Source organism: Carassius gibelio, chromosome A3 (assembly GCF_023724105.1).
Source record: "Carassius gibelio isolate Cgi1373 ecotype wild population from Czech Republic chromosome A3, carGib1.2-hapl.c, whole genome shotgun sequence".
NCBI classification, from domain to species: Eukaryota; Metazoa; Chordata; class Actinopteri; order Cypriniformes; family Cyprinidae; genus Carassius; species Carassius gibelio.
The window spans coordinates 13,752,208-13,778,085 of record NC_068373.1 but is presented as its reverse complement, the minus strand read 5'-3'; the positions used below and the strand labels follow the sequence as shown (position 1 = coordinate 13,778,085).

Sequence of the window (25,878 nt, the reverse complement as noted above, 5' to 3'; positions counted from 1 at the left end):
CTGTTTCCAGTCAAAAACTAAGTATTCAAACACAAATGCAATGATATGATCAGAAATTATTATATTAATTTTTATTTAATTTGAAAAAGTAAATGTGAAATGAGTAACAGCCTAGGTCCCACTTAATGACATTCCAAAGAGCCATTAGTTTAAAACTGAGGTGGTGGGTATAGGAAGCCTATGGTTGTAACTATGGTAACAATAAAATGCTGAAAAGAATGTTCCCCTTAATGTCCATTATCACTGAAATTACTGGGATTTTACACATGAAACAAAACTAGTACATTACAAAACTAATAGATCTGTGGATTTTAGATTTTGAGATTTCCATCTAAAACTTAACGTGAATATTAATGAGACGGGTGGTGCTGCTTATCACACATCAGTTTCTGAATGTCTGGCTCCGAAGAGGAGAGTTTCAGTCTCATACTAGGCTCCACGTTTAGTCTGTTGCACTGTTTTGTTTTCAAACCAACCAGTGTGGAAGACCCAACTTTACAGTTGTATGTAGTTGGGAAGGGCATGAGCACTTTGAGGGCAGATTCTGCAAGTTATTAAAACAGAAAGGCAAGAACTGTTTCGCAAGTACATTTTAAATCTACCTAAATAAGTGACGATTTTATAAACACTTGCCTAGTTTAGGTCATCTTTTCGCGGACCACTAGGGGGCGATGGCGGACCACACTTTAAGAATTACTGATTTAGAACCAAGAACCAAGAGAAAACATTACCGTCTCCAGCCGCGAGAGGGCGCTCTATGTGTTCAGTGTAGACCACAGGAGCACTGAGCAGCATAGAGACGGTAATGTTTTCTATTGGTTAATTTCACTCTGTTCATATCTCTCGGTTCATGTCAAATTAATTTTGATAAATAAGTCGCACCAGACTATAAGTCGCAGGAACAGCCAAACTATGAAAAAAAAGTGTAGTTCGATTTGAATTTGTCTAATGTGTCTCTGGGCCAAAAGCAGCATCAACAAAAACGGCTGTTCAGAGGTTATTCTGGTTAATGATGTAACAAAATTTACCAGTATTTTGAAACTGATGTGTCAATGGTGATTTACCAGTAAAAAGATGTAAAGTCATTGCCTGTGTGAACAGTGCATTTTTGTATTTACTGGTAAACCCGTTCTGGTCATTTTACCGGCAATTGACTGGTATTACTGTGTGAAAGGGGAAACTGTATTTTGTGACTTGATTCTGTATCCAGGGTTCCCACACCTTGATTAACTTCAAATTCAAGGATCTTTCAAGGACTTTCCAGGTCCAATACCCTCAAATTCAAGGACTTAATGTGGGGACACATTTCAGGTGAGAGCGATGTTAAATCGTATTATCTTGTAAGATACATCGTTACAGGTATCATGTGTCAAACACAACTCTGCAAAAAAAAAATTGGCCATATGACAGAGATCTGATATTATATTTGTTGTATTTCTGTTTTGCATAAAACTGAAGAATATTCGGTACATCCTATACTGTTTTCTAAAATGATCAGATATTAACTTAAGCATGGATAATCATGGATTTTATTAAAAAGAGCTTAGGCTCATGTAAGCAGAAGCTTTAAGATTTCAGGGGAAGTCGTGGCCTAATGGTTAGAGGGTTGGACTCCTAATCGAAGGGTTGTGAGTTCTAGTCTCGGGCCGGCAGGAATTGTGGGTGGGGGTAGTGCATGAACAGCTCTCTCTCCACCTTCAATACCACGACTTAGGTGCCCTTGAGCAAGGCATCGAACCCCCAACTGCTCCCCGGGCGCCGCAGCATAAATGGCTGCCCACTGCTCCGGGTGTGTGCTCACAGTGTGTGTGTGTGTGTGTGTGTGTGTGTGTGTTCACTGCTTTGTGTGTGTGCATTTCGGATGGGTTAAATGCAGAGCACAAATTCTGAGTATGGGTCACCATACTTGGCTGAATGTCACTTCACTTCACTTAAGATACATGAATATGCTTTTTTTAGTTTTTCTTGCCTCATGGGTTTACATTATCTTAATCCCGGCCAACACAAAGTACCTCACGGGCGAAACACTTAACGTAATGCGTAAATGCATGTTAACTCATGTAAATCAAGCGAGCTTGTATGCATAGGACACGAATTGTTGGTGAAATAACACATTAGCGGAACAGAGGAAATAATATGGCATTTTTTTCAGAAAACGTCTTACACAAAATAAATTCAAGCATGTTCAATGACCTGCATCAAAGTATGTTTATTAACTTTCAAGGATTTCTAGGAGCCGTGGGAACCCTGTGTATCTTACCCTCCTCAGCTGATCCAGAGCACTCAGCATCTGCTCAAGCTGAGTCATCTTCTGCCTGGCGGCTGCTGCCTGGCTGTTTCCATTCAGGTCCTGGGACAACTCTGAAAGGTAACACAGATTTGTTGAGATTTTATCAGTGATCGAGGCTATTAGAGAGATTTTGGTACATGTACTCATCATACCTCCAGCACTTTTAAGAGTTTTGTAGTTGAAGTCAAAATCATCTTGCAGATTTTCCAACATCTTCATCTTCTGCTCCATATCCTGCACAGAAAGATTATGTCAGATGAAGAGTAAGAGGATGTACCCCATAAAGAGTAAAATAGAAGATATTTTGTACTCCAGGGCAATATGTTAAAACTTGGGCAAACTGTGGCTGTGAGTGGGTGCTGGGAGCCAAAAATTATTTAAAAAAGGGTTAATAAGTATTAATTTTTTAAAATCACAGCTTTTATAAGAAATATTCTGAAATGAGTAGATTAATCACATTAATTTTATTCTATTGACAGCCCTGGTTTACACATCTATCAGTACTCTAATAGTGAACAGAAATAATACTGTCAACATAATAAAAAAATAAATAAACCCCCTTTGCAAGATGACTACTTCTACATGTCAAAAATGCTGTTAAAGAAAAGGTTTGTGTTCAAAACTGCATCTTTAGGAGAGATGATAAAGTAATGCATATGCACCTGCAATTGTGAACAAGACAAATCAATGTTAGTTAATTAAAGTGCGATTTTATGTACCAACCTGTACTCTCTTCCTGATATCCTGCAGATTGTGTTCCAGTATCTGCTGTTTTTCGGTCACCACTGTGCCAGTGGGATGGGCAACCTGGCCGTCCTAGAGATGGGCGAGAAATTGGAGAAAAATAAATCTGATTATGTCCACGCATTTTGTGTATTTTGTTACTGTGTGTTTGACTGAAAAGGACTTTTTGGTGAGCAGATATATATATTTTTGTGTGTGTACCTGCTGAGCAGTGGTGGCCGTCTGCAGCAGACGCTGCTCTTCCCACAGGCAGCGGGCCACGATGCGGGCGATCTCCATGGGCTTCTCCAGATACTTGCTCTGCAGGTGCTGTTTGATGCGCCGCAGGTTGTGTTGGTACAGGACATTGTTCTCCTGCAGGAAGCGGCTGTACTGCTGATCGATCTCCCCCAGCAGGTTATGAAACACAAGCGTGGCGTGAGACTCCTTGTTGGCTGCATACGCCCTGTAACAGACAGAAGCAAACAGCCTCATATAAGCTCATATATGGATGCTTTCTCTATTCCATACATGGATTAAACAAACGCATCTTTACCTGCAACAAAACCAAAGCTTTGTCAAAGACTTCTGTCTTTGTCTAAATGCTAAAAAACTGATCAACTGCAAAAAACTGGCAAATATTGTGCATATTTAAAGTCCTGGCTCTCATCAGTGACATGATCTCAGTTTTCTCCTGTTACTGTGCACAAATTCCAAACTGCTGACCTCATTCTGAAGGCAGCCATCACTGAAATCCATTACGCAATAACACACATTTTCCAGTGTCAACAACGGCACATGAAAATATCCTCATTAAAATATCTCTGTGTCTAGGATAAGCAGTATAACCAAAATGATAGATCAAAGTATGAGTGATTTGATATTTAGCTACTGGTGTGTATATAGTATAATACAGTTATTTGCTAGAAATGTTTGTATATTGAATATTGCATTTCAATAACCTCATGGAAATACACATTTGTTGATAATCCAGTAATTTAAATACTTTACAAATAAACTAATGGTACTTGATTATTTTAGTTTTTGTTTGGAACAGACTAAAAAAAAAAACGTAAGATTCATAGGAAATAAGTAGGGTTGGCATCAGTGCAAACAGCTTCACATTTCACTCCTCTCAAGGGTAAATAAAATAAACCCGGGTTGTTATCAACTGTAGTCATTAAATGAGATTAAAATCTGCTGACTGACAGCTCTACTGTCTTACATGTGTCATGCTTTTTTAAATGTGTGTGAAAAATGTGAAATGACAGAGAGCGCTGTAAATTCACCCCACCACCTACAATCCCTGCTGTCCCAAGACTCGAACTCGCAACCTTTGGATTACAAAGTCCGACTCTCATTAGGCCACGACTTCCCTTAAATAATCTCTTTGACAACTGCAAATTTAATGAGATCAAATAATGAGTGAAGACTGTGGAGCTACAGAAACAATGGATTGTGTTTGAATGGTTGGTGTCTGAACCACTAGTCCTTGACCTGAAGCAGTAACGTGTTTTTATCAATAATTTACATGCTTAATTATACTGATGATCATGTTCCTCGGAGTAAACAATCCATTCAGAAAGTTCTATGACACTGTCAGCATGAAACGAGTCAAGCATCCCACGGGTTATTTGTATTGTCTTACCTTTACTTTAACCACACTAATGAGAAAACTGAGTGCATGAGAGGCTGATGTGTAGGACGGTGCCTTTGGGCATTCAAAGTGAAATCCAGCACCAAAACTATACAACAAAACTGTAAAAGTTTAGTAAAAAAAGAAAAGAAAAAAGGAAAAAAAGACAACCTTATTAATCTATTAAAAATAAGATAAAACGTTACATCACAAAACGTGCACACTTCATATGCTGCATGCATACTAATGATTAAGTGTTGTGCTGCCCCCTATGGGAGCATATGGGAGATTTCACTAGTTTTCTTTTTACTCCCGTTTCAATTTAAAGATGCATGCAGTGAGAAAGAAACTGGCCATGACTCATTTCAGAGTGACATTTCATATTCGACAACAGAACCACAAAGCAGCCATTTACATTGAGGCTATGAGGAAATTCAGAGGGAAAAAATGGCACTGGTTCATGTTATTGTTCACACAGACTTTCCAGGAGCACTTTACGGGCAGAGGCGTGACATCAATACAGATGACTCTAAAGACGATAACTAAAAATCATTCTAAGAATAAGGAAGCGCAGTGCATGATATCTAGGAGTGGTCACACCTTATGAGTATAACAAGCAGCTAAAAAAAAACACCTCCATGTAATCAAATGATTGATATCTTCCCTTATCATGATGTCAGAAAGTCTTTAAAGTCATTCTGTGAGAAACAACTGGCATTGTTTATTATTTATTTAATTATTTATATAATTATTTTTAAAAATGACACTTTTTTTTGTATGAGGATTTTTTGTACTGGCCCAGTCGGTGGTGGTGATGTGGTGTATTTGTCGGTAAAAAACAAAACAAAAAAACCCCCTGAGAACTCCATTCAGTGCTTGTGCATTGTTAGAGGCGCGGCATGCATGTGTAACAAAGCATGCAAGTACTGAATTGAGTTCTTTTGAGTCTTTTTGAATTTGAATGCATTAAAATTTTATGCGTTTAAACTGTCAAGGTTATAAAACAAGTGCAAATGCTAAACTTTCATAACGATGCAACAGCAGACTGATCGACCCAACCAGTGACAAATCTGTCAGCTATCCAAAGCGTGCTTATTGTTGAACCCTGTATACATATTAGGATGGGCCTTCTTTCTGGACTTTTGAAATCTTCTGCTCTCACCCGCCCAGTCAACTCCCCTTCGTGGAGTTTAGACTATGTTTGGGGCATGCTCAACAAAACTGAAGTTCTTGAAGACATAGAAGCAGAATTTAAAAAAAGTGAAATTACTGTACTGGTGAAAAAAGTGAATTTGTAACAAAACATTATATTTATGTCGATTCGACTAGTCCTCCAGCCAGAGTACTCTTGAGAGGACCTGGAAACAGATTTTGGTGCTCTCTGTCTCTGATATTATTCATCTGCATAATGAATTGCATTTGTTCTTCAGTCTTTGAGAGGCGTCTGTTGTACTCTTGGACAAGTGCAACATTTGCATTGTTTGCCCAGGTAACAGGATCTTCATTTAGGAAGTTCTGACGGAGATCAATAATAACTCAGAATTTGTGCTGTGCATTTAACCCATCAAAGTGCACAAACACACACAGCAGTGAGTAGTGAACACACACACACTGTGAACACATCTGCTGCACAATGGATGTGCATGTATTTCAGTCGTGGTTACTGAAAGTGGAAGAGATGGCTGTACATTCACTGCCCCCACCTACAATTCCTGCCAGTACTGAGCCTCAAACCCACATCCTTCGGGTTACAAGTCAGACTCTCTAACCATTAGGCCACAACCACCCCTACTTATAGCAGAGAAACAAAGGGTCAGTGTGTGGCTTAATAGTTAGAGGGTCATCAGATATCAGAACGAGTCAAAAGTCAGTCAGAGTCTTAATATTCTTTGATCCTATTGAAAAGACATACCACAAGATATAATAGAAGACATAGTAAAACTTAATTTCCACATAACCTAAAATCATTCACAAAAGCCCCAATCCCTAAATACTGCTGCAGATTACAGGAGCTACAACCTGTCCACATACAAACCAGCAGTATCAGTTAGAACGAAAATTAAATACAGCTTTACTTATTCCCGAAAACAGAAGTCATTTCATTTTCATTTCATCATTCTACATAAATGTAACCTATTCAAGGTACTGTATTTCCTCATCATATTTCCTCAAATAGGCTATATTACATGTAAGTGTATAAAATGATTTGATTCTGAAATGTCGTGTTTGTGACTTTTTGTATAATGTTAATTCATTATTTAAATGAATAGACCTACATATTCAGAACCAGATGCAGTAAGTCGTCCTCGTCAGTTGCAAATATTATAAAAATTATTCAGACACCGCACACTAAACAACTGAAAACACTGACTGAGCCCAAATTAAATTCCAAATTAAATTAAAATTCATTATTAAGCTTTATTTATTATTAGAATGTTGGAATAGGTGTGTAATTGTGTTAAAATAGATTAAACAATAATTATTTAACAAATATTAGATTTGTATAATAAACTGGGAGGGGCTATTCATAAGAAGGGTGGGCCTGTGCCAGTCAGGCCCATCCGCTGCCTACGCCCCCGATGTAAAATAAATCAAACAAACATTTTGTTTTGCTGCTCAGATAAGACACAGAGTGCTAAGGTCTTTATCTCTTAGGTCATATCCTATTGCTGGCAACTCACCAGTCCTGGCTCTCGATCCAGGGGGCCAAGAACTGCCGCAGCTCCATGGGAAAGCTGTCACTGTACAGGTGATACAGCTGCTCCAGATACCGCGTCTCCAACTGCTGTAACTGATTCCACTGGGCCATGTTGACCTGCAGGATACAGAGAGAGAACTAAGAACTCCCTTGACACGAGGCAGACAAACACAACTGGTCCCTTGGGCTTGTCAAGTTATTTTTTCCTTGTTCCTTCCTCAAAAAAGGCAAACTTAATGAGTGAAAGTACCTCAACGAACATTCAAAACAGACATATATAGCACATATCAAGATCTGCATTGTATATTGCCTCTATATTCAGCTAATTTCACAATAAAAAAGAAATCTTTATTACAGAAAATAAATGTCTAGCCTTCATGAGCAAAACAGGCTTATCAACAAACCAGACAAACATTAGCAATGTCAAGGAAGTGTAATGTGCATGTCACCAGCATGCCGAGGCCAAAGAAATCAGTGGCTGTTGATCGTAAAGCAGCAAGAGCATCCGTTGAAAGAGGAAAACCTCAAAAGCCCATGAACGCTATTTCTCTCAACATTACCTCAAAATGCTGTGAAACACACTTGCAGTTCACCACATCCACACCCACACACGGAGGTTTGTGCTGACAAACAGACTAAAAAAGACCAGTGCTGGCACACAACACTTTTTTCTTCACTCCCTTTTGCTCAGGTTTGCACATTGAAGGACAGAGAGATAAGGACGCAAGGGAAATGCGTCCTCAAGGCCAAATGAACATTATACACAGCATATTAAGTAATATATAAACAATTTTCAAACCATCAAGCAATTTATCAATGAGCAAAAATGAAATTAGATAAACGTCATAAAAAGTGAACTAAAACATTGATCACAGATGACATCACAGATCCATTAATAGGCAAATCTTCATTTAGAAACAACTAGGGCTGTAGCTATGGAATGTTTTAGTAATCGAGTATTCTACCAAAAATTCCATCGATTAATCGAGTAATTATTGCTTAATTAAAGTGGAATATTAATTATGCAAGAGAAAATAAGACTCCTGGGTCTCCTGGGAAACTAAGTTTCCTTTTTTAGAAAAAAAAATACTTTTATTTTTGAAATGTATAGAATGCAATGTATACATTAGGAACACTGCATAATAGATGATATGCATTACCTTGGATCATATTGCCAAGATCTTTACGTGTAAAAGAGGACACCACAAAGCTTAGGGTCTATGTGCACCCCGAGGGAAGATTTGATTGTCTTCCACCACCTGGCATCCATTCTCAATTTACAGCATGTCAATGCTCTCAAGAATAACAACAACAACAAAAAACATTCCCAGGAATATGAATGATAATCCCAAATGAGTGCTTATTCATAACGCCCTTATTTCCTGAATCTGTTCTCACACTGCAACCTAAATTTCTGCTGATCACTTACACTAACTTGAGAGGCTTAAAACGATACCCTGGCACTCAGTGCTGGTTAACTTTCCTTCCTTGACATGCTCAGTAACTAGAAGCACTTCTCAGAGCTGGTGAGACTGAAATTATATTGGCTGAGTTTGTGACTCAAAGTGCATGGAGAGGATGAGTCAAACTGAGCTGAAAACCAGCAAGCGCTTCAGGCTGTAAGAAGATCTGTCTGAAATATACAGAAGCCTCAGCGGAAATCTGAAGGAGAACAATAGGCTCAGAGATGGGAGGGATTCAGGTAAAGCATGGAGGAAGTTTATATTTCAGCTCTAAAATGAGTTTGCAAGTTTGGAGTATGCCAACTCCCCTAAAACCACAATGAGTACACTGGTGTACAACCCTGGAGGTCGATAGCCTGTGGTTTAAGAGATATATAAATGTGCTAAAATGAAATATACAACTTCCTGTTATTTGAAATAACTTCTGGTCAATCTCTTTGGCCAATGGCAACTTTAGCTACACTAGGAGATTTTATGAGAATTTAGACTCCTATTCTCTATATTATTTGCAATGTTGGTTCCATAAAGAACCTCTAAAGGGACAGTTCAACCAAAAACGAAAATTTCCTGATAATTTCCTGACCCTCAGGCCATCCAAGATGTAGGTGATTATTTTTTTTTCTTAAAGCTGCAGTCCGTAGGTTTGCCTCTTTAACACCATCTCTGTTTAAAAACCTGTAAATGCAGCTATTTGCAGCATTATCTTCCTTTCATTGGTTGTGCACCGGAACAGCACGGATTAATCTAATGTGTGGCTGTTGGTCACCACACCAGTGTGGATACTGTGCTTGTAGGGGTGTGCGATATGACGATTTTTGCGGAGGATAAAAATGTTTCAATATTCTGTTATCTTTTGCACTAGTACTATCAAAACACATAAGGTTAACATAGAGACTCAGTTGGTTATGTCTAAAATGAATGTAAACAGTTGAGAGAAAGTCGGATAGGTGCCTGTATACTAGATGCATGCAGCTCTTAAATGGAAAATGCAGCCTACTATCATTAAAGGGATAGTTCACCCTAAAATTTTATTTTGGTCATTAATTACTCACATATTGTCCCAAACCTGAACCTAATTTCTTTCTTGTGCTGAACACAATAGAGGATATTTTGAAGAATGTGGGTAACCAAACAGTTGCTGGTCCACACTTTGACAGTAGGAAAAAAAACTATTGAACTTACTGTGGACCAGCAACTGTTTGGTTTTCCACATTCCTCAAAATACCATTTATGTTCAGCAGAAGAAAGAAACTCATTCAAGTTTAAAATAACTTTTGAGTGAATAAATGATGGTATAAAAATAAAACACTATGACAGAATTGACAGACAGACTTGCTCAAAAATGTATTTTGGATACTTTTTTGACAAAAAAGTTACAGACTGCAGCTTTAAGTAAAACAATAAAATGCAAGTGAGTGGCTGCACGTTTTTGAAAATTGAAAAAAAAGCATAGCAAGTAGGGCTGCACGAATCCCTTGAAATTAAAATTGTGATTATTAATTAAATGATGTTTATACCATTATTTGATGCTACTACAAGCCGTATTTTTAAATGGAAATAAACAAGCTGAAAACACTAACTGAAAAACTTTTAGTGCTTTTATTTTCTGTATTTAGTCAACTACACATCGGATTGGTTTCTTCTTTAAATGATAAAAAAGTTAAAATATGAATGGTATTATAATTTTATACTAAAACTTGAATTAAAATAATTGGAAAAACCCTTAAGATAAGATGTAGGGAAAAATAATGCATCTTAAGCACGCAGAATAACATAAGTGGACGTTGAATGATTAATTGCGGTTTTGAACTATAACATAATTGTGGCATTCATAATTGTAATTGCGGTTAGAAATTCAATTCGATCAATTGTGCAACACTAACAGCAATGAAAACAAAATGAATACCTGTGGCTCCTGATGATATATTGAGGTCTTATGAAGCGAAACGATCAATCTGTGCAAGAAACTGAGCATTACTTACAACACCATTACCTGTAATCTATATTCTCAGGCAAACAGGGAAATGCGGTTCTTTTATATACACTGGTTCTTTCTGACAGCTCAGTTCAATGAACTAGTTCAATTCACTAGTTTTGTTTTCATAATCACACAATGACGTAACGTATGCATCTTAGATGGCCTGAGCTGAGTAAATTCACAGCAAATGTTCATTTTTGGGTGAACTATCCCTTTAACATGGAATCTTTCCATTTCAAAAAGGTTATTTTTAGTGGAAAGGTTCTTTAGATTATTTATTATTGTCCTGAAATCAGTGGGTTCAAGATATATTCACATTTTATTTATTTAATTAACGCTTTTACTTGTCTAGAAAAAGGCAGTTGCTAACAAGTGGCAAAATGGGACTACTGAGGTTTTTGGGGACATGAAATGTCATCACACCGGACAAATAAACTCATTAACTCACTACTCTGCTTTCACAGCCTTGTTGTGTTTCTAAAAGGTCTTTTGCTTACTATTCCACACGAGCTGTCGGAAGCGTAATGTTGGTGTAGTTCAAAGTATGTGATACTCACAGAGGAGATCAACATTCAGTGTGAGAAAAAAAAAAAGACCTGGCTGTGACCTTAGCTTCCTTTTCATTTCTGTGAAGATTACAGAAGCGAGCTGTTCTGATCCGTTGTTCTCTGTCTTTAACAATGTCTCTCACCTCCTACCTGTCTACTACGGCACAAACAATCATTCATAAGATACAAGTTTGAACAGATGTACGGTTTAATTGTGGCATTCCTGCAGTTTCCACTGCTTGAAACGGATTTTCTGTTATTCTGATAAGTTCTGGAATTAACCGTAACTAACACACAGCACAGGATCATCTTCTAAATAGTAAAAGGAAGTCGGGGGTAGACTTCTGAATAATAAGCCAAGGTTTACTTCAGTGTTGAAACTGCAGGAATGGCCTTTCAAAGTCCAGTTGACAGCATGCCATGACCAACTTCTGTGTTTCTGTGACTTCAGTGTTGCTACCTTGTGGACCAAGTAATTAGTGCAAAATAATAATAAGGCTCACACACATTCAAGACTGATGACAAAAATATACATGTAATCCATTGAAAATTGAACTTTGAAACATGTATAAAAAATGCTGCACAGCATCAGCCGAACTTTGTTGCATTTACTTTATTGCATTTCTTGCCCTGCTGTGAAATATATTTCATATTTGCTAGATATAGTTAGGTTTTTCATTAAATATTACATTTACTTGACATTTTTCTTTGTTCACATTTTCTTTACAAATACATAATATGCAACAAGTTGGAAGCTATAGAGCTACAATCTTATGTCATAAAATACATTTAAATCATTACAGACTGGTTTGTAGTTATACTGGTTTATAAAATAACACATTTTCACTGATGCATTCAAAACTATCACTACCATCAAGTCATATTTGCAATTCTGACAAAACCTTATCCATGTTAGTCACTTAGATAACAATATCTTAGTGACAATTCAGCAGAATTTGCAACAGCAATGTAGAAAACTTTACATAAAACTGTTCAAGTTTGCAAGGCATACAGAAATTAATTTACCAGATTTTTACCCAAAACAAACACCATTACCAACTGTAATAAAGTAATTTCTGAAATTACTTCACCTTGATTCGAAGATCACAAATATATAAAGACATACGATATAATATGCCAAAGTAGGAAGAATTCATGAACAAAAGTCATAAGGAAATCTTAAAAGGAACTGAACTGAAAAATGAATGCAGTATGAACGCGGCTTAACCTGCATTTATTATTAACTATATGCAGCATAGTCCATAATATCCATATTATCCTAATTAAAAACATATATTAACCAATTAGTAATAAAATGTAATCATTTTAGTTTGCTTGCAAATCAGCTGATTGAATCAGTTAGATTTCATCATGTGACCTGAGGGTGACATCCCCATGTGTATATATATCAGATCAAGAAAAAAAAACTGTTTATGTGCAGAATGAACACAACTTTTGATTCTCTTTTAAGCAGGAGAGAATCAAAATCTCTAGGCAGTCAGGTGTAGAGCAAGCTCAGGGCATGAACAAGTAATATCAGGAACAGTTGACAGCTGCTGGCTGCACTGTAAAAAGTGCTACACCCACACAGTAGGTTTTATATATTTTAAATAGTTGTAATCTAGTTTATTTTATTTGTTTTATACTAAAAAGTATAAATATACTTCCTCTTTACTTAAAATATATCACTTTTTACATAACAATATATTTTAAGTAAAACAATAGCAATTTATTTGGGTAGCTTTTTGTATGAGTTTGTTGTGTACAAGAAATGTTATAAAAGTGAGTTGACATACACAATTTATTTGAGCAGCTGTCGATGTGGCATGTGTGTTCATCAAACTTAAATATTTGAAATAAAAAACACATAAAAATTAAGTTGGATTTATCCCTTTTTCACTGGCGGGGACTTTCCAAGGCAGATGCTTCCTCGGCACTTCAACTGTTTGAAAGCTGCAGCGGATCTAAATTTCACAGACTGATTAACACGGTAAGATTTTGGCAATTTATTGGTGATGTAAAGTCACGCAAAATCGTTCACTCAACTAGGAAGCTAAAGTAAGGTTTGCAAATTGTACTGTATAGCTAGCTATCCTGCACACATGGCAAGCTAAGTTGGCTACACAGTGCTAAGCAGTGAAGTCTTGTATGCAACGATCAGAAGACAACAGCAGTTAAGACCGTGTTGTTAATATGAAATTAAACAAGTGCTTTAGTAATGCCTATTATGTTTTAAGACTACTTTGGCTTTAATTTTACCAATAATATCACTTTTAATCGTTAGTTAGCGTTAACTGACCCTGTTAACTGCCATTCACATTTTTGAACATAGACTTGAAAGTGCATGATCCAAACCTATAATTCACGACTGAAAACATTTTATAACATGATTTTGATGTACAATTTTCATGGTAGATGAATTTAAAATGGGTTTCAAAGGATGAATTTTGAGATTTTATGTTTTCAAGTGATATATATAATGTTTTCTAAAGTGTGATGGAGAAAAAGGCAACAAAGAAGACTTGGCACTGGCTCAAAACCATAAAACTATTTTTAACTTGTTACTTAAATATTTTACATTTACCACTGGTTTTTAAACTTATTCTAACATGCATATTTTTTCTGGTCTTTAGGTAACCAAGCGTTTTTGTTACCTGGGGTCTTCAGATACAGGTAAGAAAAACTTCAGAATAGATACAGTTAAAGCTATAATTATCCCCAGGTAAGTAAAACATAGGTAAAATTGCAAACAATAGTGTTGGCTCCATACAATTATATTTCTGAATTAGGTTTTATGTACCAACCACCAATAGAAGGCAGATATGATCACCTTTCTGCCTCCTACTACTGCACTAATAGAAGCTTGATTCATATTGATAAATACAGCCTACATGGTCAGTTAAATCTCAATTTTGTGAGATGCTGGTGATAGTGTGAGATCTTGTACAGTACAGTGGTAGTGGTGTATGTATAGTACAACCTTTTACATCAATTGCATGGTTGAAATACAGAGGTTCTCTAATTTGTGATACCGTCATCAGGCAGTGAATTTTGATCAGATTTTACTTGTTGACAGGATCCGTCTGGCTATGTGGAGAAAAGAAGAGAAGTGGTACTGAGATGCCTGATTGAGAACATATGGGAGGGAAAGGAAGACCTCATCAGTGTCCACCATGTATGTACTGGGCTTAAAGCTACTTATCTAATTTCTGTCTGTATGTTATTACTATTGTGATGATATGGGGTAATTACTTTGTTCTTGAAATATATTTAATACAGTAATGTGATGACCAATAAGGTACAGGCAAGGAAAATTGCATTGTTTTATTGTAATGTATCCTTTGAACCAGAAAAGACAACACTCATGCTACAGTAGATCATGATAGTATAGTACCAACACTCTATGACATTGTCATGGTAGACTTCACTCTGGTCACATGCTCTAGTCAAAGTATCCATCTAGTATCCATCACCTTAAGCAACTAAAAAGTACAGCTTTGACTTTGTGTCGTATCTGTCTTCTACCAGTCTGCTATATTCATCTCAATACCTGTTTGTCTGACCAGACTCTTGATTCTTTTTTGTCTCCTCAATAGAGTCATGATGAAACAGAGGTGCACGCTGAGCTTGGCAGTTCCCCACTGAAAATATACACGTGCCATCAGCCAAACGCGATTGGGATTATCACAGTAGAAGGACAGCCCATGGTCAGAGGTGTGCCAAACCTGTAGAAAACTTCCTGTTTGGACTTGTCTATGCCCACAACCTCTAATATCACTCAAATCTGGTGTATACTTCTGAGATATATCACAGGCTCTTTGTGGGATTGGACCCTATGCATACTTTTGTATGTTTTGTAGGCACTGTTAAAAGTGACACTAGTTGACATTGAATAAATGTTATTGTCTTTAATCTGTCTTCCCATCTTTTTCTTCTTCAATTGAATTTGTAATTGTTATTGACAAAGTCTGTTTATGTAAAGTGATTTACTGTACTGCTTAGAATATAGACATTTAGATGTATTTTCTGAGGTAATAGCCAGGACTTAATTAAAATGTTTATTCTCATTTGGTTAGGTTATATTTACTATGAGCATAAAGTTCATAAAACCTAACTAAAATGAGTACAGGTTACTTGTAGCAACACATAAATACGTTACATATACCAAGAAAATTAGGTTTATCTAACTGACTAATATAGCACTTATTAGTTAACTCAACTTGATTTTGTTGTGTTTGAATTAAGTAATTTTACAGAGTTTATTATACTTGAAAAAGGCTGCAAGTTGACTCAACTTAAAACATCCAATGCAGCCACTTGCCTCACTTTTTATAAGTTTGATCTAGGTATTACTTTTTACAGTGTGCATTTCAGCAAAACTGGCATGGGTTTCACATAAGTGTGCACGAATTTAAACCACTGCAATGGCAGTGAAACCATGAATCTTCAATATGTGATCACAATGAATATAAAGTATGTCACACTTATTATATAGAATAACAGTGGCAAAAGCATGTCATATTCTGACTTTCATCTTACATGAAGTCAAAAATTATAATGGATGCTTGTGCAGCAAGGCTTTTTAACACTGACCTGTAAGCCTCCTTTAAAGGTTTTAAACACTTATCTGTATCTGATTGGTCTTAAACACCACAAAAAGGTCATATAGGTCAACCTAAAAATAAATAAAGTAGGAGCAAATTCTACGAAATGACACAACTTAACAGAGAAACTGTCAAAGATCTTGTCTGCAGTATAACGGTTTTCATTTGAAAAAGAATTAATATATACTACATATATCAATATATTGCGTAAAAACAAAGCAACAAATTTGAAACGACATGCACTGAGTCTTTAAGTAGCATCCCAAAATTAGCACAAACCTAATGAAGTTTTAAATGAGAGCAATTGGACAACCAGGTTGAATATGCTATACAAGTTAAGTAGTTTACAATTACAGTGTCTGACCCCACTGACCTTTACTCTACCTTTAAAAGTGACTAATTATACCATACCAATCTGCCAACAACTACGAAAGGGAGGCATATTTAAAAGATGTGTGCGGTCAATGTAGAATATTATTAAGTAAGTATTACCTAACTTCCATGTTAGACCATTACCTTCTTGATGAAATTGTCTTCAAAGATCCAACAAACAGCTGCTGGGCCTGACAGATCTCAACGACTGCAACAATAACTGCTCTAAATCAACAACCTCCCCAATCCACACCCACATATTTTCAACTCCAAAGATTTGGCTTCAACCATGGAGAATGATTAGAATGATAAGGCTAATTAAATATGCATGCCACTTTCTGAAACTACCTTACACAGTTTTGATAACGTTAATAATGAACACAATCTTAACGTAGCATACTGTGGTGATATGCCGAATGCACACAAACACATGCTTAGTCTTGGGATTCCACAACTTCCCTTGATCATCCTCACAACGTATTGCTTGTAGCCATTTTGTCATCCTTTCTGGTTCTGTATGTTTATTAGGAAGGATGTAGAATTTCAATTCATAATTTGTTAGTTTATTGGAGGTACAGAAAATTACACCGCAACTCTTCGTTATGATTGTCCTATGTATTTTAATTGGCGCCAAGGCAATGTGACACATCATGTGACGGGGTGTTCCCGGGGGCACTCCCAGACCAACCGTCTGTATGTATGTGTCAACAAATGTGATATATTAAAAAAAATTTACTTCCCCATCCATTTTAATCAACTGGAAAACTAGAAATATCAGATGCTGGAGGCACTATGGCAAAGAGCACATTTCAATATGTGGGTGTAAATAAGAAAGCTACAGAAATAGCATAAAACTAGTGTTAATTTCATTAACGAAGACTTTGACGAAAATTTTTCGCTTTTTTTCCATGACTAAGGCAAAACTATAATAAGGTCAATAAGCGATAATTAAGACTATATCAACATGTTTAATTTCGTTGACAAAATAAGACGAGACTAAAATGCATTCAAAAAGATAAAAAATTTACCAAAAACGTATTATTACTTGCGTCAAAAAAAGGAGACCAAATGTTTTGTACGGACTGCTCAACACGCCTCTACTACGCGATCTTTCATGAGTGATATTGGCAGATATCAAGAGTTCTAATCCCCGAATAAGATCGTCACTGTTAAATTCAGACATTTGTTGTGTTTTCCTTATTTTAAGCAATCTGGCAACCACGCGCACGCTCTCGTTCCTAATTGCGGAAAAATTAGAGGCTAAGTATAAAGGCTGATTTATACTTCTTCTCTCCATATGTACTTCAGTTTTGTGTGTGCTTATGTGCATTTTAGGGAAGGGATAATGTGCATCCAGCCAGTTGTTCTCACAGAATAAACCTGACAGGGTGATCAGGACCCAGACAAAGCTTCCACCAAGAAAAAAATAGTTCAAGCAAGAGTACAGCGCCGACTGCTGTTACCCGGATGAGTCTGTGTTATAAGCATTTACAGGTTGTTATCCAGGGATAACATACCTCGGAATATCGCGACTGACCAATCAGAATCAAGTATTCCACAGAGCCGTGTAATCATTGATTTTAATGTTACACCTTCTTATATAATATAAAACAAAGCAAAGAACAAGTGTCTTATATATTATACTACACAGCATTATACATCAATAGCTGTCCGTGAACAACAATGTTGATCTGCCGTGGTACAAGTCCTTGTGGAGATGGAAAGAATGCCATCTTCTCCTGTTCCGTCGTGGTCTCTTTTTTGTAGTTTTAGATAATTATTTAATGATTTGATATTTATTTGCCTCCATCACGACTATACACAAATCCGGCGAAACACAGAAGTAAAGCAGCGCCGCCATTACTGCGTGCCTTGAGGCTAAGGAAGTAGCAGAAGTAGCGTGTTGGTCCCGTAGGCGGCTGTAGCAGATGTTAGGTGTACGAAAATGAGTTTTATTTAGTTTTTTTTAGTACGTATGCTGTCCAGTGATGCCGGGAAGAGCGTGTTGTGTGGTTGGCTGTTTTAACAACAGCACAAAACTACATGCCTAGAATAAAACCGTTTGTGAAATTCACAAACCTTTGTTGCACATTGACTGCCCATGTTTATGGCCATACGGATTACACAGAGTTCCTGGTCGAGCAGAGGACCAAGATGTCTGTCAAAAGTGGAATATTTTTAAGGATGACCTAATAGTTATTTGAAACTTGTGAAACTTGTGAAGATATTAGCAACACAGCTAGTAATGACAGCATTTGGTTTTATTGTTATCATCAATTAATACACTTCTTAATAACATTACATTACATATTTTTACATTATTACATTATGTTGTCAATAAATTACCTTTATCAGTAAGTTTTGGCCACTGCCTGACATCATCTACCCAATGTTCCCTTTCACCAGACATTTTCTTTAATGAGCAGGATACGCTTTCATTGAAATGTCATTAGAGGGCACCGGCAAGTGTCACACTTCGCAGGCACACAGTAATGGCGGCAGGCAAGATGGCAGCGGCCATAGAGTTTGCGGTGGATTTGTGTTTAATTAAAGTCCTTTTAGGCAAGTCGTGCCACTTGGCCGCCATCTTGGCAATGCCTCCGGGCAGCTATTTCAGACTAACAAGACCAGGCTCCTATCTAAATGAATGGGCAGAGAGTCAGAACTGCACTTTCACTGGTCACCAGGACATAAAAACTGCACATATAGAAACCGCAGTAAAATATGATAAAAATTGCAGAAAATTTTTGAAGACTTTTCCCAAAAAAAGGTTTAAAAAGGCTTTTTTTAATCCTCACAGGTTATACCTTTACTATGCATGCGCAAGGGTTCCTCAACTGTGCGCATACATCACTGGAACCAGACGATAGGCTTAAATGTTTCCCGGCTTGACTGTTAAAAGCAGATGATTGGCTTTCCAGCGGGAGGGGCGGGACATTTGCATACAACCGCCATCTTTGCCTTTACGGCTTTTCCTTATATAGTTGTATTGAGGATTGAGAAAGTGGCATGTCTCTTATAAATTAGGTGTTTCTCAATGTCAAGGAAGGATCCTCGGAAGCCAGTATTTCGAGGATGCTACGTCATCGAAATCCGTCGAAGGACTGTTCCAATATCAAGGATCCTCGGAATTTCAACTAAGGACTGAGTCCTTCGTTCGATGAATATGCCATACACAGGAAAGGATGCATATGTGTGTCCTTCGCGCTCTCAAATCACCCACAATCCTATGCGCGCAGCTTTGCAATCTAATGTTAGTTCAAAAATTAAAAAATGTCAAACATTAACGTAGTCGGAGCGTTAACGGTTTTTATTTACTTTACCAAACATTTGTTATAACTGTAGTAAATATAAGTAAAGTTTGACGTTTAAATGCCAGTACAATATTGTAAATTATACAAATTCAAATGGTTAAATGAACCGGACCTGTCATTTAACAATTGGTTGCGTCAACGGCATTTATTTTATAAGTTAAGTTGTCCAAAGTAATTTAATGATACCATTCACAGTGTTATTCAAACGGACCTTTTCACTGACGTAATGACGCAATTACGTGCACTTGCTAGCCTGTTCCATTTTCATGTTCTCTGAAGTATCCTTGACATTGAGAAACGCCTATTGTCTCTGGTTTAATGCTTCTCTGATGAGCCGCTTCTTCTTCGGCTTCTGTCGTGGTACTGCGGGTTACACCAGCAACATACACATGGACACTGCATCCTAGTGGTTTGCATGTGTACTGCACGTCGACGTGGACAACGACGCAGAAGTATAAATGAAAATTGATACTCAGCCTACAGCGTAGGTCTGACACAGAAGTATAAAGCAGCCTTAAGTTTAGCAAATATATTTTCACTCGTTAAACACTATTACTTAGCACTTCAGAGTTTCTCTTTCCGTCGAGCAATCTGTGTCTCAGTCTGGCGAGTAAACAAAAGCCAATGGCGATTCAATTGCCAAGGTTTCCGTAGAGGGTTGGTTTTATTTAGCTGTTTTGATAATGTAAACAGAGAGCCTGCATAAGTCTTTGTTATCGATTTATATAATAAAAAGCTTATAATAAATCAGAACACTAGATGATGACAACATTCTATTGATTTATGTTTACTAAAATTATTTAAATAAATAATAATAATAACTTATTATGATTAAATTAGTATCAGTTTAACCACTATTTCATTGACTAAAACCTGACTATGAAATTAATGAAATGAATACTGCTGTATGGTTGATTAATAATAATCTTACTGCTAAAATGTCAGTTTTAGTCTAAAACTAGACTAAAATGTTGAGACTTTTAGTCGACTAAAACTTGACTAAAACTAATTAGGATAAGGTTGACTAAATATGATAAAAAGCTAAGACTAAGACTGAAATGAAAAAAGCTGACAAAATTAACCCGAAACCCTACAAGATCTTGCAAAAAAGCAATTAATGGAAAATTTTTTATAATTATTTATTTAGGCCAAAGGGGTCATGTGATGCGATTTCTGTTTTTCCTTTTCTTTAGTGTGTTATGTAGGAATGAGGAATCATTGTTAAGATTTAAGAACAGCAAAACCCAGAAGTTTGAATTTGAATTTTAAAGTATTGTGTCTTGTGTGTGTGTGTGTGTGTGTGTGTGTGTGTGTGTGTGTGTGTGTGTGTGTGTGACAGAGAGAGAGAGAGAGAGAGAGAGAGAGAGAGACAGTGTCACTCACAGTGGAGTCAGCTTTCTTAATCGCGGCTTGTGTACTGCAAAAACATACGATCTTCATAACTGTGACCCCTTGAAAGCATTTTTTCCAAATAATATTTCTAAATACTATATAATTATATACTCCAAAGCCTCGTCTTGCACAGTACTCACTGAAGTTCCACTACTGGTTAAAGGTAAAACTGGCCTTCATTAGATCAGTTCACTCTGTGATAATGGTGTGAGTCATTACTTAGGGACCCAGAAAAAACAAGATGTAGATTTATGAGTCTAATGTTGCGGTCTGAGTCCCTGGAAAAATGAACTCTACGCCCTTCTCTGAAGTGCATTATAAGTGAGATTGGGAAGACATAGAGGAAGTGACTGTTTAACGCAGCAAGGGTGATATCATCTATTTGAATTGCTTAAGATCTTTAATGATATAATGCTGAAGGAAAGGTACAATTCATATTCCTTTATTAAATAACTTTCAGTGTAATTTGAATTATTTCTGTGAAGACGAAATTTCACAAACAGTGTGAGTGAATCACAGCATGCTCTCTCTCCCTCTCAAAAGGCTTTAAATGACCATCGCATCTCCACTATAAGCGAGCAGCACAGTTGACACAGGAATTATCACTTGCACAATCGAGGCATGATAAAAATAAGGCTTCAAAAAGATTGGTATCTGTGAACTATCAACAGATACTGCTTCTTGTGATCGGCTCCAAAAATCCTGATCTGAGTACCTTTATTACAAAAATTGTACAGACTGACCTTAAATTAAAAGTAAAATAATAATAATAATAACAATATATACTTTGTTAACTGAAATAATGTTAATAATCAAAATTACTACAAACTATTACCATTATAATATCCTGACAACCACCTAAAAAACAGTTCTAATGAGAATGGATCAAAGTTCACCTTCAAAGTACCTCTTCCACGAACTGAGAAAAATGCTAATATATATAAAGTGCACATAGTGCCATAAACCAACACAAAACAGCATGATACCACATAGCATAAAACAATCCAGTAAACATTCATTTAACAACATGAAATGTGAAATAAAACCCTAACTGACATAAACAATTATTTAAATGAAAAAATATAAAATGTGAGGTGTCCCTTTCTCTAAGTGAATGTGGATTTACAGTTTTTCCACAGTAAATTATAAGAGCGTTTGTACAGTTTTTGAAATTGAAAAAATAACATTTAACAGCATTTTACTCTAAAATTACATGACCTTTCCCATTAGATCTAATACAGTTCTGAGTAAGAGAAAATACTGTTAAATAATTAACATGTTTTTACTGTAGCATAGAAGCATTTACAGTAAAGATGATCCCTTTTTTTTTACAGTGTTAAGTTCTTCCTAGCAATGAACACTTTAAAAGGGAAACAAAAGAAGCAGCTTTTCAGATACACATGACTGAAGAAACAAAGAATGAAGATATGGAGCACTAATAATTCCAATCATAAAAATTATTTATATTTTCCTTCTTTTTTTTTTTTTTGGACCAAAGAGTACAGGGAGAGCAGGCATCCACATATGTTCACCACATATGGGAACCAAAATTCAAGCATGCACTTCTTATGACATTTTTGTAAATGTGTAATTTGATTTACATTTTACATATATATATTACAAATCTTCAAAATAAGTGGTAGGAAGTATAAATCTCGTAACCCATAATTTCTAAGTTGTCTATCTCTCCGGGTCATCGTGCAAAACTGAAACTGATCTAATCTAATCTGGAGTGTAAAGCAAAACTCCATGAGGCGACATGAAAGACAGAAGCGAAAATGCAGCGACCAACTAGAGGCGCAGGACGAGACGCCGCAGTTCACCGTCGCGCGCGAGGAGGATTCCCTCGGCCATATACTGGAAGCGGTGACGTCATGACGCAGAGGTGGGGAATCCCCCAGCAATTAGCGCGTGAGAAAAAAAAAACACGACAACCGGTGCAACTGCTAGAATTAAATCCTAAAACATAAAAGCTGCCAAATTGGGATTTAAAGAGCTGTTTTTATTCTGGGTCGGCGGGCATAAATCCAATAACTGCAACAATAACGAGAAGTGAAAATAAGAGAGGTTTATTAGGCTATTCTATGATTGTTCTTTGTTTTCTCTTTCGTTTAATGTATATCCTTAATTGCCTCACCCTATTTATTTTATGTAGTTTAATTTTTTGAATGTACTTTGGTCGGTTTGGCAATGTTGTAAATAATGACAAACATGCTAGTATTAGTATTATTGTATTATTACCACATTATTATTGTATTATTGATTCTAACTCAGAGTATAAAGGTATTTTATGTATTTACACTTGGTCCTTTCTCACGTCATAGTTTTATTAACCTCACCCAATTTAATGTTAATATTGTCTACTTGGTACTACAAGCACACTGTGGCATTACTGTAAGATGCTGACAGCCAGGTCAAATAAGGCTTTATTGACTGACTCCGAGGAGAAGAAGACGTACAGGAGAGACGACAATAAGGCATCTATAAACCTGCTATGACATAACCAAGAATCTGCATTCAAGATGAATCAACGAAATAAAGCAAAACAGGTAAAAAAAAAAAAAAAAAAAAAAACCTTTGACATCAAGTTACACAACATGCATTCAAGCGATAAGGAAAACTTTGTTTCTTCGGATTCGTATCTTGTATTGTTTAAGGAATTCGTAACATATTAAATGTTTGTGAAACCAAGTCAGCCAAATAACTATTATCGTCTTGTCATGTCACAGTGACATTCGTCTATGTTCATGTAACGGCTCAGATGAAACAATGTGTGTACATTATTTCCGTCACGAGCGCATCCCGTTCTCGGTATCTAGCAGCAAAGATTGTTATCGATACATCAGCGCAAACTGATCTGAAGCAACACTGCAAAACATCATCTGACACTGTTACTCGTGTACGATCTTCACAGAGACAGAGCTGCGCCAAAGTGCCTTTCTTCACTGCCTTACAAAGCGACGTGGCTGGACAACTTACCCCTCTAAGTGTCGTTCAAGGTTTCTGAAAAAACGTCCCCCGCCGATACAAGCACAATCAACACGTTATAGACTTTACTAACTACCGTTTAAGAGTTTATAAGCTTTTCTAAAAATATCTTTACCAACTTTTCCGTCACTACAAACACGCAAGCTACAGTGGTCTATGCGAAAAAGGGCTGCACATTTCCAGTTTCTCATTGATTGACAGGACTTTGACGCTCTCACGGACGAGTTCAGGATTTTGTCCAATCGCTGAACTCGAACGACGCAAAGGAGGCGGGACATAGAACAAGCGCGCTCGAGTCCGCCTGTGTTTATGGCCCTGACTCGGCAGGCTGTTCCGACCGCTCTGGCCTCCCTCGTCACGCGCTGTTCTGAAACCAGGCACGGCGGGGGGAGGGCGAGTTTCTAGAACAGCAAGCCTGGAAGTCATCTGAATTACTGGCAGTACCTACGTCATCTCAACTTTTAATTCAGAGGATGTAAAAAGTGTACTGTCGTGACGTTTGCTCTAATCTTTTCGATCGTTTTTTATAACACTGCACGTTTAAGTGTGTCACTGGCCACAAATCACACAGCGAAACTAAATGAAGTTAATTTTCACTATATAAAACACAATATAACGCAAAGTGCGGTTTATTAATTCATTTTAAATAGAGCATTTCAACTCAGCTCAAATATTATGTATGAAGCATAACAAATAATTACATATTGAATCATTAAATATCAAAACACATTTAATTATTTATTATTATTATTTATTTATGAGACTGAAAACATTTATTGCTGCAAATGCAATCATTTTCTAAACAATATGGCTTAGCAAACAAAATATCAATAAAGATACTGGACTATAGTTTTTTAACTAGAGATATTCAGTTTGTAGCCCCAAAACCAGAAACAGTATCAGCTGTTTTACAGTATATGGGTTCCTACAGGAATTTCTAATGGGTTTTTAGTGTAGCAGTGGTTTCAAAATTCATGTTTCAGGTGTGACACTGTCTGTAATTTATGGAACAAAAGTAAAGTCTCTTCAGGTAATGTTAACCACAGTCCTTTCTTACTCAGAAATAAAAAAAAATATTGTTAAAAACCCTCTGAAATTCCCAAAGGAAACCCTGGATTCACCTACAAATTGACATCATGATTGAGCAGCTCTGTTGTGTTTACTCACACATTTCAAAGGAACTTTGTCTTTGATTTCCACAGTCCAGAAGTTCCAGTGCAAGTTCAGGAAGCTCTTGGCTTTTTTTTTCTGGTCTCTCAGTGTTGTCTTTAATGCCAAACAGGAACTCACACTGACAAAACATTCATATACGATGCTGTGTCAAGAAATTATTCTGGAAACTACACATCACATTTGTAGCATTAATACTGAAATGAAGGCCTCATGAACATATTTTCACAGCGTCTGTTTTTTCTTAAGTTAAAAACTCACTTGGGTTAAGAACAGAAAAACATATACAGTGAATAATGTCAACATTTCAGTCTTTCACTAAATAATGACAGAATTTACATTGATGTACGAGTTATATCTTTAACAAAATACTTTTTACGCTCTTGCACAGATCCGTTAAAGATCTCAGAGGCCTGCTGCAATTAGGCCTGTTGCTCACTAAATATAGCACTTCCTCAAGTTTTATTTTAGAAATACAACGTTGTTTTGTTATGTCAACCACTGAAGTGGACGACAATGATGATAGAAGCAGAATAAAGAACAAGGGAATAATGAACATGTATTTACTGTCATTTCTTGATTCTCGGCACATGTCACACTGGTGTGAATAAAATCCCCAAACATTCATTTGATCTGCTTATTCTACAATGACTTACATTTGAAACATCCTAATTTAAGTCACATCTACAAAATGGTTGACTT

At 36.6% G+C, this 25,878-nt stretch overlaps 1 protein-coding gene across 3 annotated transcripts in view; it reads right to left on the bottom strand.

The window, feature by feature from the left end:
- LOC127948235 (signal transducer and activator of transcription 3) overlaps positions 1-24,200 on the bottom strand; it is a 37,087-nt gene extending 12,887 nt beyond the window's left edge. For 2 of the 3 annotated variants that reach the window (XM_052544725.1, XM_052544726.1), the window contains exons 1-6: positions 23,998-24,199; positions 7,331-7,464; positions 3,236-3,479; positions 3,014-3,106; positions 2,443-2,524; positions 2,261-2,361 (exon numbers count right to left, since the gene is read on the bottom strand). In XM_052544725.1, coding sequence (XP_052400685.1) covers positions 2,261-2,361; positions 2,443-2,524; positions 3,014-3,106; positions 3,236-3,479; positions 7,331-7,458 — 648 coding nt within the window. In that variant the 5' untranslated portion in view covers positions 7,459-7,464; positions 23,998-24,199. Of the gene's footprint in view, positions 1-2,260; positions 2,525-3,013; positions 3,107-3,235; positions 3,480-7,330; positions 7,465-23,997 lie in introns of all 3 variants that reach the window. The other variant, XM_052544724.1, reaches the window with a different exon arrangement.
- Between the last annotated feature and the right edge of the window lie 1,678 nt (positions 24,201-25,878).